The following is a 14,846-nucleotide window of genomic DNA, read 5'->3' as shown; positions in this document are numbered from 1 at the left end:
CGCTCCGGTGGGAAGTTAAATGGTGTTTCCGTGTGCTGCTCTGTTTCGCCAGAAGCGGCTCAGCCATGCTGGCCACATGACCTGGAAGCTGTACGCCAGCTCCCTCGGCCAATAAAGCGAGATGAGCGCCACAACCCCAGAGTCGGCCATGACTGGACCTAATGGTCAGGGGTCCCTTTACTTTTAGTCCTATACTCAACCCAAAAGTAAGCAACTGTTCTGGAGTGTTTTCCACATGTCCCTGAACACAACCAGTAAACATGCAGGTAGTGTGGGATGTGGGTGGCGCTGTGGTCTAAACCACTGAGCCTCTTGGGCTTGCCGATCGGAAGGTCGGCGGTTCGAATCCCCGTGACAGAGTGAGCTCCTGTTGCTCTGTCCCAGCTCCTGCCAACCTAGCAGTTCGAAAGCACGCCAGTGCAAGTAGTTAAATAGGTACCGCTGTGGCAGGAAGGGAAGTGGTGTTTCCATGTGCTCTGGCACTTGTCACAGTCCTCCATACTCCAGTAGCAGTTTAGTCATGTTGGCCACATGACACAGAAAGCTGCCTGTGGACAAACGCTGGCTCCCTTGGCCTGAAAGTAAGATGAGTGCTGCACCCCATAGTCGCCTTTGACTGGACTTAACTGTCCAGGGGTCCTTTACCTTTGCCTTTACCTTTTACAGTAGTTCCAGCACAAGCTGTGTAACCCAAATGATCATCTAGGATGGGGGTCAACTGTATGAGTGGGAAAATGATACCAGTCTCCTTTTTTGTTCTGTCTAAATATAGTATGCATTATAACCGTCCCAAAAAGTCACAAATTTGAGCTCTTGTTATTGTTATTATCTTATTATCTTATTTTTATCTTATTATCTTAATCTTATATTATTATTATTATCATTATCTTATTATCTTATTATTTGAGCTCATTGCACAGTTGTATTTCCATGTCCCTTCTTTAGAAAAAGTACATTATATATGTATGTACAGAAGAGAGGGCCTTCTTTGTAGTAGCCTCCTGATGGAAGCATGCCTGATGTTGGCATTGTTATCTTAAAGGTTAAAATAAAACCTTTTTATTTGCCCACACATATTAGTTTAAGAAAGTTTGAGCATGCTAAATGGATTTATTCCTCTTAACCATATTGTGTTTCTGTAGTTTTAAATTTCTTGGTATACTGCCCTGGAATCAGTGATGGGCAGTTTATTTTTTTAAAAAAAATAATAGCAGTACATTCTTTTTCCGTTATTAGTGTCTTGTAATATAGAGATTATGATCTATTGTGGATTTTAAAAAATATAATGGGGGGGGATGAAGTAATATGTTAGGTAATAACTAGAAACATTGATTATACAATAAATAAGATGGGTATCCTGACCTTTTCTTCATTAATAAACAAAATAAAAATGTTTGCCTCCCACAGCAATGATTCTGCTTTTTCAGCTGGCCCACCTATCAGGGACAAAGACCTGCCTCTAAGTGGAGTATGAATTAAAACCAACACGTCTTCCTTCCTACCCTTTAGAAAGCAAATACTTTTTTCAAGAAAATTTCCTGCTGAATAGCATCCTTGTGGAACCCGTTTCTGATAAAGGCATTAATCAGCAAGCGGCAACAACTGCTAATCTTTTGTTTTCCTTTAAATCAGTTGGCATTTCAATTTCCATAATTACTGTAATAGTTCAAGTGATAATTGTACATGTTTCCTTCAACTTCACTTGTTCTGTATGTCATCTTACAGCTGTGATATGTGAATCCAAAAATAGTACTTTGTATGCCAAACAGGAATGCTTGTCTGCCTCTAGCTATGAATAGGAGCCCATTACTCATCTTTGACAACCCACGATGGCTATTGTGTTAACTTTTGATTTTAGCTATATTTCCTGTAGATTATTTTTGTTGGCCACCCAAGGTGAAAGGGTAGCAGGGAAACAAGCTGATGTGTTATGGCTGAGAATTTAATGTTTTTAAATAGCCACTTTAAGGAAGAGGAGGTCTTGGAGCATTGTTGTCCTGCGCTTGGTTGCACAGGGGCACATTTATCAGTACATGGAATTGGTATGACGAATAATAACATAATATTAACTCTCATAATTTTCCTAGGTCACCATAATCAGTTTAGACCCCACTGTCTGAAACTTCCATTCATGGTTTGGAACAAAACACAGTTTCCTGTTTCACCTGAATGCAGGGAACCGTGGCTTAAACAAATATAGTTAACAAGCCAGGATCTCAAACCATTATTTGATATTCCAGTTTGTTAACTGCCTGTGGTTCCCCATATTATATGAAATGGGAAATGGCGGTTTGATTCCAAAGATTAAGAGAACCTTCACATTTTCACCTCCCAGGTACAAAGGAGATGGAAAGGAAAATTTGAGGATGTGGGCCCTGGGGCTCACTACAGCATATTCTCATTGCTACAAACCACTATTTGTTGTGATATCTGAATGTGGCCTTAGTCATTACACTGCAACAGCACGAGTGTGTGTATGTGTATGTATATGTCCCAATGAAAGAGTTTTAAGTGAGATTCTAATCTAGCGCTGACTATCTACTTTAAATTAAAGACTCTGGTTCATATTTGCTTTCAGTGTAGTAAAATTAATTAATTGCATTGAAATTTCATTGTCTAAGGTAAATTGACTACACCTTGGTTTAGAAAAGCGCCATTGTTCTTCAAAAGGCAAAATGTTAAGAGATAATTGTCCATTCATTAAATTAGGCACCGTCTGCATTCCAGATAAGAAGCTAGAACAATAAATGTAATCATTACTCAACTACGTTGTAAATTAACATTATTCCTTCTGGTCCTCCAATATATCAGTGACCTTTCCAAGGCTGCATTTATCACACATAACAAAGAAAAAGTTATACAGCTAATTTTGCTGGTGCTTACACTGATGTATTGCTGATCATTTTGATTATAAATGCTTGTGCCACTTTCTTAATTAAAATGGTATTATGGTGGTGGATGAAAAGCATTTTCCCTACCACCAGGGATGAAAGCTTCTATGAAGCATAAGAGAGCAAATACTTCCTTTTCTTATCCATATAGGTCAAACCAAGGTGAACTCAGTCAAGAGCTTGGGTGCCATTCATCTGAGTATGTCGCATTAAGATGGTGTAACTTCAGTTGGGCAAAGGGAGCAATTGTCCCAGGCACAATCCAGACTGAAGATTGGGTCCAACACTAGTTATGCTCACAGCAGAGCCATTGAAATTAATGGACATGACTACCTTAGGTCCATGAATTTCAGTGGGTCTACTTTGAGTAGAACATAGCTGACTACAACTCAGTATTGCAACATTAAAGTAGCGGAGGACCTTTGGGCCTGAAATTTCAGCGGCGCCCTTTGCAATGCTAAATTTTGGCACCACCACAACCACCTCTTGCCTTCCATTCTACATCCTAGTTGCGCCCCCCCCCCCCCCCAAGACTCAAAAACCAAGTGTGGTAAAACCTGTTGCGCTCCCCTAAATGTGTCTCTGCTTGAAGGTCTTGTAACTGTGTCCTAGTCATTGGAGGTTTCTGTCCCTCTCTATAGAAGAAAAAAATCCCTCTGCATAAAACAAAACAGACACCAAAGAGCAATGCATGATCTGAGCCTTTTCCCTGACATACTGCTTTCCTATGTGTATAGATGTCTTGGAGATTGTTCCGGGATAGATTCCAACACCTGTGACCTGAAGTGACATGTCCCAGACAGAGGCATACCACTTCTAGAAGAATTAGGTTTATGTTTGCAGTTATAAATAAATGCTAAACTCTGCAATATTTTCTTTTCAGATCTGAATGTATATTTCCAGCTGTAAATGAAAAGCTAAATATCAGTCTCTGAGAGGCTTAGCTTGGGCAAGACCAGGCAGAATAGCAGTCTGGGAGGTTACCAGCTATTGAAAACTGCTTGAAGTATATGAGTGGAAAATTGGAGTGTATGGCTGTAGCTGATTGGAAAGGAACAGTGCCCAGGTCTTACTCCTTTGCACTGAGATAATGTCAAGAGCTATAAACGCAAATGCACACCACCTCTTTTTTCTTTTTTTCTTTTCTTTTGGAAACTCATCAGATTTTAAAATATGCATTAATTCAGTTTTCTGCTTTATTAACTTTTTTTTAAACCACTGAATTAAAGAGAGGGAGAAAATGCTCTCTGAAGGCAAGAGTCCCTTCTGAATACACACTCTAAATGTCGTACTTTGGGGTTGAAGAACTGTATCAGCAAATTCAGAGAATTCTGAAGGATAGCTGTGTTTCGGTTTGTGTACCATTTCAGGAAGAATGAATTAAGTAAGGTCACATTAAAACACAGACCAATTTCTTCCCCTTTCCTAACCTTGAGGTGTCTGGCTAGCTGCTTCCAGTTTACAAAAGCTTCTGTCCCTGTTTGTCTTGAGGGCATAAGTCAAGTGACTGGTTATTTGTGGCTTTGCTGAACATGTAGAACCCCTAATCATAAGCTGAGATAGTTGTTGCAGCGTGTGCACATGACTGAGTTTGCTCCAGAAGCAATATAAGAACATAGAAGAATTTTCCACCTGTGCCATCTTTTTAATTCTTTAAATGTCGTAATAGCAGCCATGGGAAACAATGATATGAGACAGCCATCTTCTGTAGGTTTTGATGGTGTTAGCAGATCTTGGAAATATGCACTGCCGTAATTTAAAGGGCACTGCCTTAATTTAAAGTATTTCATAGAATCGTAGGACTGTAGATTTGGAAGGGACCCTGAGGATCATCTAGTCCAAATCCCTTCAGTGCAGGAATCCTGCCCATATTTCTCTTGCGTAAAATAAAGGTATTTTCCTCTCTTGCAGTTGCTTCCAAATCAGAGGATGCTCACTCTGTGCAAAGGAGCCCAAGGAGGCCCCAGAAACCGAAGACGCTAAACAACCCCGAAGACTCAACATATTACACTCTCATACATGTAAGCATTACTGTCAAACAATAACAATGGCTAAAATCTGCCCCTTTAGCTTGTAGTTGAATGAGCAGCTCTAATTCAAGACTAATATTGGCAAGTTGAATGTTGGTGTGATGTATGTTCTTCCAAGGTCAACCCCCCAAACTCTGGCCTTCAATGGCCTAGATATGTACCCTGAAACCAGAATGTTCATTGCAATTCCACGTTTTGGAATCTCATTATTTCTGAGCATCTGCACCAAGGCAGCGTCGTAGTGCTGCAACTTCTTTTCTCAAAGTGAAAGGTAATCACAAAAGGGAAGGACTGAGGGTTACAAGGTCAACTATCTGCCACAGCTTTCCAAATCTGACCCTACTGCTGCTTAAAAGGGGAGAAAGGGGAAAGGGGAGGGGGATGGTGATCAGATATGTCAGAAGGAAATGGAAAAAGCTGTTTTGTAGGTTCCTCTTAAGAGCAATTAAGCCCACTTGCTAGAGGCACATGCATACTATTGACCTACTTAGCAGCAGGTGACAGAATACATTTGCTTAGTCAGGCTGCCGCTATTGCTGGCACTCAAAAGTACAGCAGAGGAATTGGAAGAAGAGGAGAGCAAAACAAGGGTGGAACTAGATGTTCTGGAGCAGCCACCGTTTCACGTATCTTTGCCCCCTCTTTCTCACACATCTGTGATGATAAATGCATGATGCTGTGGCATCCTTGCCCTGTTTGTTTCTCCTCCATACCACTGGGAGACAATGATGTAAGCCAAGGGCATGAGATGAAAGGCACAGTGATGTATCCTGTGGCATCATATCCTGTGACATAATAGGCACTGAGAGAGAGAGAGAGAGAGAGAGAGAGAGAGAGAGAGAGAGAGGACACACTCCATGTCTGTTACAATGGCATGGTTTGTGTGTCACATTAAGCCCAAACTATGGCTTAGCATAGGGACGCGGGTGGCGCTGTGCGTTAAACCACAGAGCCTAGGACTTGCCAATCAGAAGGTCAGCGGTTCGAATCCCCGTGACAGGGTGAGCTCCTGTTGCTCGGTCCCTGCTCCTGCCAACCTAGCAGTTTGAAAGCATGTCAAAGTGCAAGTAGATAAATAGGTACCAGTCTAGCAGGAAGGTAAATGGCATTTCTGTGCGCTGCTCTGGTTCACCAGAAGCGGCTTAGTCATGCTGGCCACATGACCTGGAAGCTGTATGCCGGCTGCCTCGGCCAATAAAGCGAGATGAGTGCCGCAACCCCAAAGTCGGCCACGACTGGACCTAACGGTCTGGGGTCCCTTTACCTTTACTTTATGGCTTAGCATGCTGGTCCTGGACAAGACATCACAGCTGCTTCACTCCTCCCAAATCATTTTGCCTCTACGACGCACTGAGCTAAGCCATGGTTTGGCTTAGCATGGCATCCAAAGTCAGACTCTTCAGCATACAGTGGTTAAGAAATATATTGCATAAAAGTAATAATAATGATGGTTTAAAAGCTCTTGAGGATAAGAGGACATTACAATTGTCCAAGATTTGATGTTTCACCAGGTACATCTTCTCAAATGCCACTGTGTTTGCATACTTCAGTGTTTCACCATAGCAGTTAGTGTGGCTTACAAAAAAAATTGTGGCATCTCTGAAATATAGACAGTGGGGTTGGGCTGGAGGGTTAGGTCAAGCCATCTGTGAATCTTAAATCAGGTTTTTTTTAAAAAAAATGAAATCACAGAGAATTCCCTCAAGTTTCAGGAGTGGCATGGAAGAATCTGTAACCTGAAGGAGTTGGTGGCAGAGGGGAGGGGATGAGACCATGATGCACATCTTTGGGTCACAGAAAAGGACCATAAATTAACATTTGTACAGACTATATGATCATAGTTATAACCACTCCAAAATTTGTGTTTTCAGAAATCAGTCCAGGATGAAAAGCGGAAACCAAGAAAAAACAGGTAGCTTTTCTTGTTGCTTCAGAAAGGTACAATTGTATGTTGGTGTGACAACAAGGGGGAATTGTTAATTGATATTTAAGGAAAGGAATGTTGTTACATGATCATTGCTGAAGACAAACATTTGCAGGGTCGAATTCTTGCCTTTTGATTAGGACAAAATTTGTTACTGAATTCTGAACATTGGTTTATTTATGCATCCCATCTACTTGCCCCAGGGAGACTGTGAAAGACGTGAACAGGAAACCAATTTTTTTTTAAAAAAAATAAAAATAGATTGTGGGGGATAAGGGTAGACAAGCATAATCTAGTCGTGGCCAAGGTGCAGGCCTTTGGGAAAGCCTTAACGACTCATTTGTTCTCTGTTGCGTTTGCTTAAATAATTTTTATTGGGTTTCTGAATTGAATTGATTTTAGCTGTAATATTTAATGGAGTTTAGTATTTTACTGAGGTGAATGTTTCTCAGTGCCATGGCTGATTCCATTAGTGGTTATCACAGTTTTGAGGTGGGGGGTTCTTTTGATTTTGCTGTTACCAATGTTAATATATTCTATGGAACACCCGCTCCCCTTGAGAGTGTTTTGACGCTCAAAGGTGGCCTATCAGTGTTTAAAATAAATAAAATTAAATCACAGTTTCACTGTGGCATCACACACCTATCTGTAAATTAGGTTCGTTTTTTAAAAAAAATCAAAGAAAATGCTTAACAAACAAAAATATTGATGATGCTTAAATGTCCATATTTTCATTTACAATCTTTATACATGTTACATTTTCTCCTCTAAGGCTAACAGCATTTGAGGGGGCAGGGGATTTGACCCACAACGAAGGCACAGGGGGGAACATTGGGTCTTTGCCTCCTCGCCCCACTGCAATCAGCCATACTCCTCATGGCTGCCTTTGAAGAAGCATGTTACGTTAGAGATTCCCGTCAGGAAACTCCAGTGTTTAGCAGTGTTGGAGGTTGTATGCCTCTGAATACCTGTTGCTGAGAATCACAATCTATTCTTGCAGTCATGTCCTGTTTACAAGCTTCCCACTATGAGAACAAGATGTTCAAGTAGACAGACCTTTGGCTTCATCCAAGGGGGCTTTTTAATATTCTTACGGAGACCCTCCAAGTGTCCCTATTTTCCAGGGACAGACCCAGTTTTACAGAAGCCGTCCTGGTTTCTGATTTGATCCCAGAACACCCCACTTTTCCTTAAGGTAAAGGTAAAGGGACCCCTGACCATTAGGTCCAGTCGCAGACGACTCTGGGGTTGCAGTCCTCATCTCACTTTATTGGCTGAGAGAGCCAGCGTACAGCTTCCGGGTCATGTGGCCAGTATGACTAAGCTGCTTCTGGCGAACCAGAGCAGTGCACAGAAACGCCGTTTACCTTCCCACTGGAGTGGTACCTATTTATCTACTTGCACTTTGATGTGCTTTTGAACTGCTAGGTTGGCAGGAGCAGGGACCGAGCAACGGGAGCTCATCCCACTGCGGGCATTCGAAATGCCAACCTTCCGATCAGCAAGCCCTAGGCACTGTGGTTTAGACCACAGCAACACCCACGTCCACTTTTCCTTAGGGCATCCTTATTTTCATTGGAGAAATGTTGCGGGGTATGTAACATGTAGTGTGGTCTCTTTGCCGTCAGACTGACTGAAGCCCTCATCACCCTCTTGCAGCCAGTTGAAGGGTTCCTCTAACTGTGCAAACACCAGCACGCCTTTCACTTTGCTGTGGTCTCCAGTACCGTCCACCAAGATCTACCAATAATTTACAGAAAATAAAATAAAAATCAGTGGCATGGATTGTGGCAGGAGGTGCTGTACATGAATCGAATCCTTTTATTTTATAAGCGCTCTCCGGCCCTGTGCTGAAACAGTTAAACATATAGATGGTGATTATCTCTGTGCTCCTTATTGATCAGCCTAAGGCATTCATTCATTTCTGAGCCTGACTTGCTTCTGATAATGTCACATTTTCACTGATACCGCAAAATGCTGAATTTCAATGCCTTGCAGCCTTGGCTTAGCAGAAGCCTTGCCTACGAAATTGCAAAGTGGAGTGCATTTTGGTGTTAAATGCATAAATCCTTAGAAATGGGGGCTTATAAAGGGAGTTCTAATACAGCCCTAATTATATCAGTAAGAGTAGCATTGCGGAAAATTGCCCAATAATTGTAGAGCCTTTCAGTCCTGGTACAGCGCTGAAGTACACACAGCGCAGATTTTCTGTATACCTTCCAAAAGACCCCATCTCTGGCAACAGCAGAGATGTTTTAAATTACCAGTGTTTTGCTTTTCTATCCTGCAGTAAGACTTGGGGGAGCAATTTTTTATTCAGAATTGTGAGGATTCCCATTGCATCTGTCTGGAACTCAAGGACTACATTTTTTAGGCACGATATAATTTATGGAGTGCTTTCTAATAACTGTCCTTAAGCCTAGCAATGCACAAAGACTGAATAACGACCTCAGGTCCATTTCCCACAGATACTAATTTCTATGTGTGTATGTCCCAGAAAAGTGTTACATACAGAATGAGTAAAATAATGTGAAATGTTTTTATTGGATCAGACCTTCTGCAGGATGTAGAAGTTTGCCCAGCCTGTCAGCTTTGTTAGAAGATGGTCATTAAAAAATATCTGGTAGAAAAACATATTTCCATCATAAGGATGTTTGACTGTTCAATGCAGAGATGACAGACAGATCGCTCCAAGTCTTGTTCCTGCCCATTTTTGCTTTGGACACAAAGGGATCCATTTCCTCATTAATAGTAGATTCTGCTGCCCCCTCCCAAATTCAAATCTGTATGGATATACAGTAATTAAAAGTAGATGCTCACAAACGGGCTTTCAAAGCCTTTTAAAAACATGATGCCCCTGCCCCATTATCAATAAACATGCATATTATCCCACTGCCGATTTTTGAATGAATACTTTGTAGACCATATAAGGTATGTGATGTGGCTCTTTAAGTAGCTGATAAAAAACAATGACTGCAGCTTTACATACTTTTATATTGAAAAGCATTTTTCTAGCTGTCTTTTGTTGTACTCCGCTGTTGCTTTGCAGATCTATTCCAACCAAGGTATGACATTTCCATTGTATTCTTATAATAATAATTTCTTCTCTTTTCCATATAGAAAGTTACATTTGTTGCTCAACAATTATATTATATTCCAATTCCACAAAACTAGTGACTTCCTGCTCACCTGACATCGAAGTTCATAACCCAAATTACATACAATTGCACCTTAAGGTTCTGTCTTATCTAATTTCATCCTCTCTAACATGTTTCTTAATATATTCTGCTATTTTCTTACACTTCAAACCCCGTTGTGGTCTTCACATATGGGAAATAACTTTTTATATAGACTAGAAAGGGTTTCCAGCCTTCTTTAAAAGATTCTAAATGTGTATCTTTTATCAGTGCCATCAATTTTACCATCTCTGCATATTCCAAGATATGACATCTCCATTGCGGAATGTCTTTTGACTGTATAAGATGACACAGAATAGGAATTTACCATATTGTTTGTTTGTTTGTTTGTTTGTTTTAGTCTGGGCAAGATACTAGATGTAGAAGATCCCTATTACCAAGAATTTTCATCCACTGATTTAATCTCAAATGCAAGTAATACCTGCACACGAGAAAAAACACCGCCAACAGAGCCCAGAACCGAAACATTAAGCGTTAGTGAAGGGTAAGTTATACCAAACAATTGTCAAACACTTTAAAATTCCACTGAATTAAATGGGACCTATCCTCAAGTCTTCCAGTGAAATCAGTAGTTTAGCTGCTTAGCTACAACTGGATCATGCAGATTATCCAGAAGAAGGAACTACAGACAGCTTAATTTGCAAACGTGTATATTGTATTTTATCTAAACTATTTCCATCCTGTTTTTCTGAGGTACACACAAGTTAGCTCATCACAATGTTATTCAAAGACACTTATAGATATGGATTGTATGCTGAGTTCCCATTAGCATCAGGAGGCTTCAGGCCAAGACTAAACTGTTCCCTTTATTTCAGTGAGGTCTAAGCTCCGCTTAACTGGTCTTGAACCATACTTTATGCAGCAAAAATCAATATAAAAAGGTAGACCCAAGCTGAAGTCCTTTGCATCTTTGTACATTCGGGTCTTGCATCCATGTAAACAGACTGCATGATTGAAAGCAGGGATGTAAGAAAGCTTTGTTTTCCATTCTGTCCTAAATTCATAGCATGCAGCGCTGTTTCTCTTCCATTGCAGTTCATCTTATGCCGAAAGCTGAATTATTCATCTTGCTCTCTGCTGTGGCAGAATTATATAACTTTTGTAATTCATTACATTATTCCACCCCAGTCATTTCCATGCAAAGGAATCACAATGCAAGGGGGGAGATAAAAGTAATAAATTACGTATCGTTTGTGAACTGAAAGCAACAGCGAATACCAATTGCATTCACTGGACTGATTTCCATTCTGGCCATGGAACGAATAAGTAAACATTGGCCTTTTCCATTCCTGTTTTCATCAGAGTTCTCTGACATCCGTAATCAAAAGTCACAGTGGCACAAGCCACAAGCCATGTTCACAGCAGGAGCCAGGCCTTTCTAGTGCTCTCTTTCAGCCTGTCCAAAGGCCTTCGTGAACCAAGAAGCCTTAGGCTCTTAAACTGGAGCTCAGAGGTGAAGAAAAATAAATGCATGTCCATAGGACAGTCACTTGAAAGGGCCCCAATCACAGAGAGAGAGAGAGAGAGAGAGAGAGAGAGAGAGAGAGAGGAAGGAAGGAAGGAAGGAAGGAAGGAAGGAAGGAAGGAAGGAAGGAAAAAGAAAGAAGGAAAGAAGGAAAGAAGGAAGGAAAGAAAGAAAGGGAGGGAGGGAGGGAGGGAGGGAGGGAGGGAGGGAGGGAGGGAGGGAGGGAGGAAGGAAGGAAGGAAGGAAGGAAGGAAGGAAGGAAGGAAGGAAGGAAGGAAGGAAGGGGATCTGGAGTATGGTGCTCAGAGATTAGCTCAGTCATCATTGGGTGTGGATATGGGTCCCAGCTGTGGGCAACCCTCGAAAGCTCCACCCACCTTGATCCCCTCCCATACAAAGCAAGCCAAAAGTGAAAGGTTAGGGCATGGGTAGGCAAACTAAGGCCTGGGGGCTGGATCTGGCCCAATCACCTTCTAAATCCGGCCCATAGATGGTCCAGGAATCAGCATGTTTTTACATGAGTAGAATGTGTCCTTTTATTTAAAATGCATCTCTGGGTTATTTGTGGGGCATAGGAATCCGTTCTTCTTCTTCTCCCCCCCCCCAAAAAAAAATATAGTCCGGCCCCCCACAAGGTCTGAGGGATAGTGGACCGACCCCCTGCTGAAAAAGTTTGCTGACCCCTGGGTTAGGGTGATGTCAGCAGTATCCGGGGTTCCTCTTCTATGTGAGGTTTTGTGGATGAATTGTGAGTTTGGGCCCTGGGTGAGAGCCAGAGTGGATGGGTTGAATCCTGACTGAGTGCCAGAAGGCCAAGAAGGGAAGTGTATCAGAAAGAGAATGAATTGATACTGGTCTATATTTGTTAGAAATGTGTGTGAATGTAACTGTGTTTCTTGTTGTTTAAGTTGCCTTTTGTTGATTTACATTTCTGCACCCTGCTTAGAGATACTTTTTTATATATTAAGCAGTCTAGAAATGGTCTAAATAAAATAAATAAAAAGAAATAGATGGTGAGAGGTGCTCTGTAATATCTTGGTTTCCTCAAAGAGCATCTGGATCTGGTCCATAAAGTCTTACATTTCTTATGGTTTAGCATAGTTGGGGTTAAGAAGACAGATAACACAGCTGATGGATCGTACCAAGAGGATCATTCCCTGCCAAGTCAACGTTTTCACTGCACCCTGCTTTAGTTCCCAGCTTTTATGTGATGTCCCCCATACGGCATACATTGTGCAGTTTACACCTGCTGCAAAAGGAGGCTGGGAGGGAGAGGAAGAGTGAAACAGCTGCAGGGAGAAGAGGGGTGCGGGTTTGGTTTGTTTTATTGCCAAAGGTCAAGGTTAAGTAGTTGATTAACAAAGTTTTCCAAAGTAAATGTGTTGATTTCTTATTGCAAAAGCACTTCTGTTTCCCTTCTTCCTAGGCCAAGGGTCACAGAGACTCCAGTGGAAGAGAACAAAAGCAAGGATAATCCTTATGACTATCAAAAATTGTTACGGAAGACCTCTCAGCGCCGGCGCCTTATCCAGCAGTATTAGCTACTGCTGTTGCTGCTGCTGCTGCTGCTGTTTGGTTTTCATCAGCATAAGCTTCTCCTCATTTTTTTGTATGGTTTTATACTGTGTCCTTTTCTTTTTAATCTCTCCCCCCCACCCCGCAATTCTCTCTGGCATTTTAAATCAACTGTGTGCTTACGTTTGTGGACACACAAGATTGTAGCGCCTTACAGGGAAAGATGTCAGGGTTTACAGAGTACTGTAATTTGTTAGGTGGTTTTTTTTATTAAAAAAAAGAAAGAAAATGTAAATGTGTGAAAAATTATTTTATTAGTATGCTGTAACTTATTAAAAGTCTAGATAACTGAAAAAAGCAAATCATTGTTCTCTTTTTCTCCCCTATCATTTTTCTACAGTTAAAACTCAAATGTGGGTCTTCCTTTAGACTAGGTTTGTCTGCTGACCTTTGAAACTCTCAGACACATTATATCTTGTTAAAATGGAGCTATTTCAATTAACACAAATACATAAACAAAAAGCAAACCATAAACATCTGGTACAATTTAACAAGGAACCAACTTGGACCAGCTTTCAGCATACTGAGTACCCGTTCGTAACCAAAAAAACAGGAAATGCAAAGTGTGTTTGCTAGCAAAATTCTATCAGAAGGATTCTGTGGGAAGAACGCAAAACACCATTCAGTTTGTTATGGGTTGTAGGTAGACAAGTGTTCCTGCTTTTTCTCGCTTCTAATCCGTTTGGTATAGATCTAGATTCTCCTGAAAACCATTAGTCTTTGTTGGGATTCACAATGGTTAGGGAAATATGAATTGGTTTATTTCCTGCTGGTTACTTTGGGCAAAAGAGAGAGAAACAGATTCTTCAATAATTTCACCTATTTTGAAACAAATGGAAATATTGAATGCTGTTAGCATTCCAGTTTCTGCACCAGTGATTTATAATTGACTGGTAGGTTCTCTGCACAGAGGGGAAGAGACAGTGACTTCCATTTTCAAACCAGGTGTTTTCTCAGAAGCTACTTGAGGTGTGTGCTGCCAGCAAGCCCTTCTGCCATTCTTTAGGCATACACACAACCATTTTAAAAGCAGTTCTTCACTTTCCATTCCATTGGTATGCGTGTGAGTGGATGCTTTTTCTTTCTTTTACTGTGTACATTTGAAAGTTGCTGGAAGGAGGGGTGTTCAATTGCTGAAACTGAAAATCCCCTTTAAAATGTAGGTTCTGTTTTCATTAGCAGACTTCTACAAAAAGAGGGGAAGAAGCAAGACCAAAGGGGGCAACTGAGTCACAGTCAACCAGAGACAAACTCAGGAGATGACTTTTAGGAAGCTACGATCTCCCTTTGCTCCTGTTCCCTATCTGTCAACTGAGGAATATTAATGACCTAGATCAGCCCTTGCTAGTCTGGCCCCCTCCAGATGTTTTGGGCTTTAACTCCTATCAGCCCTTGCCAGCATGTGATGGAGGATGCTAGGTTGGCAAAGGCTGGCCGACATTGCTGGACTGCTGTGGCAATGAGTGAAATGAGGGTTTTAAAGCAGCTTGCATACTGGAAGTCGGAATATGTTTTATTTGCAGTTTTTTATGTTTGTATTGATGTCTTTTATTCCTGTATGACTAGTTGAGTCATGCCCATTAGTATTTTTTTTAGAATTGCTAAATAAACACAAATATAAAAATGGCCAATAAATGACCATTTAAGTGGGAACCTCAGTCCAAGCAACGTTTGGTTTACTTCCAGGGAAAGATAAATATATTGGGGAGGAGAATGTACAAGATTCTCTTGCATTGAAGCCCATGTTCCTCTTTTACTTTTATG

General features: G+C 41.2%; 1 protein-coding gene across 1 annotated transcript in view; it reads left to right on the top strand.

Annotated features, from left to right (window-relative positions):
* Positions 1-13,355, top strand: part of MYO3A (myosin IIIA) — a 108,440-nt gene extending 95,085 nt beyond the window's left edge. Inside the window, exons 33-36 of the mRNA XM_079948122.1 lie at positions 4,803-4,912; positions 6,793-6,833; positions 10,383-10,526; positions 12,934-13,355. Of these exons, the coding sequence (XP_079804248.1) occupies positions 4,803-4,912; positions 6,793-6,833; positions 10,383-10,526; positions 12,934-13,048 (410 nt within the window). The 3' untranslated portion in view covers positions 13,049-13,355. The remainder of the gene's footprint in view (positions 1-4,802; positions 4,913-6,792; positions 6,834-10,382; positions 10,527-12,933) is intronic.
* Positions 13,356-14,846: the final 1,491 nt, after the last annotated feature.

The sequence above is a fragment of the Podarcis cretensis genome (genome assembly GCF_951804945.1).
Source record: "Podarcis cretensis genome assembly, chromosome: 12".
Lineage (NCBI taxonomy): Eukaryota > Metazoa > Chordata > Lepidosauria > Squamata > Lacertidae > Podarcis > Podarcis cretensis.
Note: the sequence above shows the minus strand (reverse complement) of the source record. Positions and strands in the feature narration are given on the sequence as shown.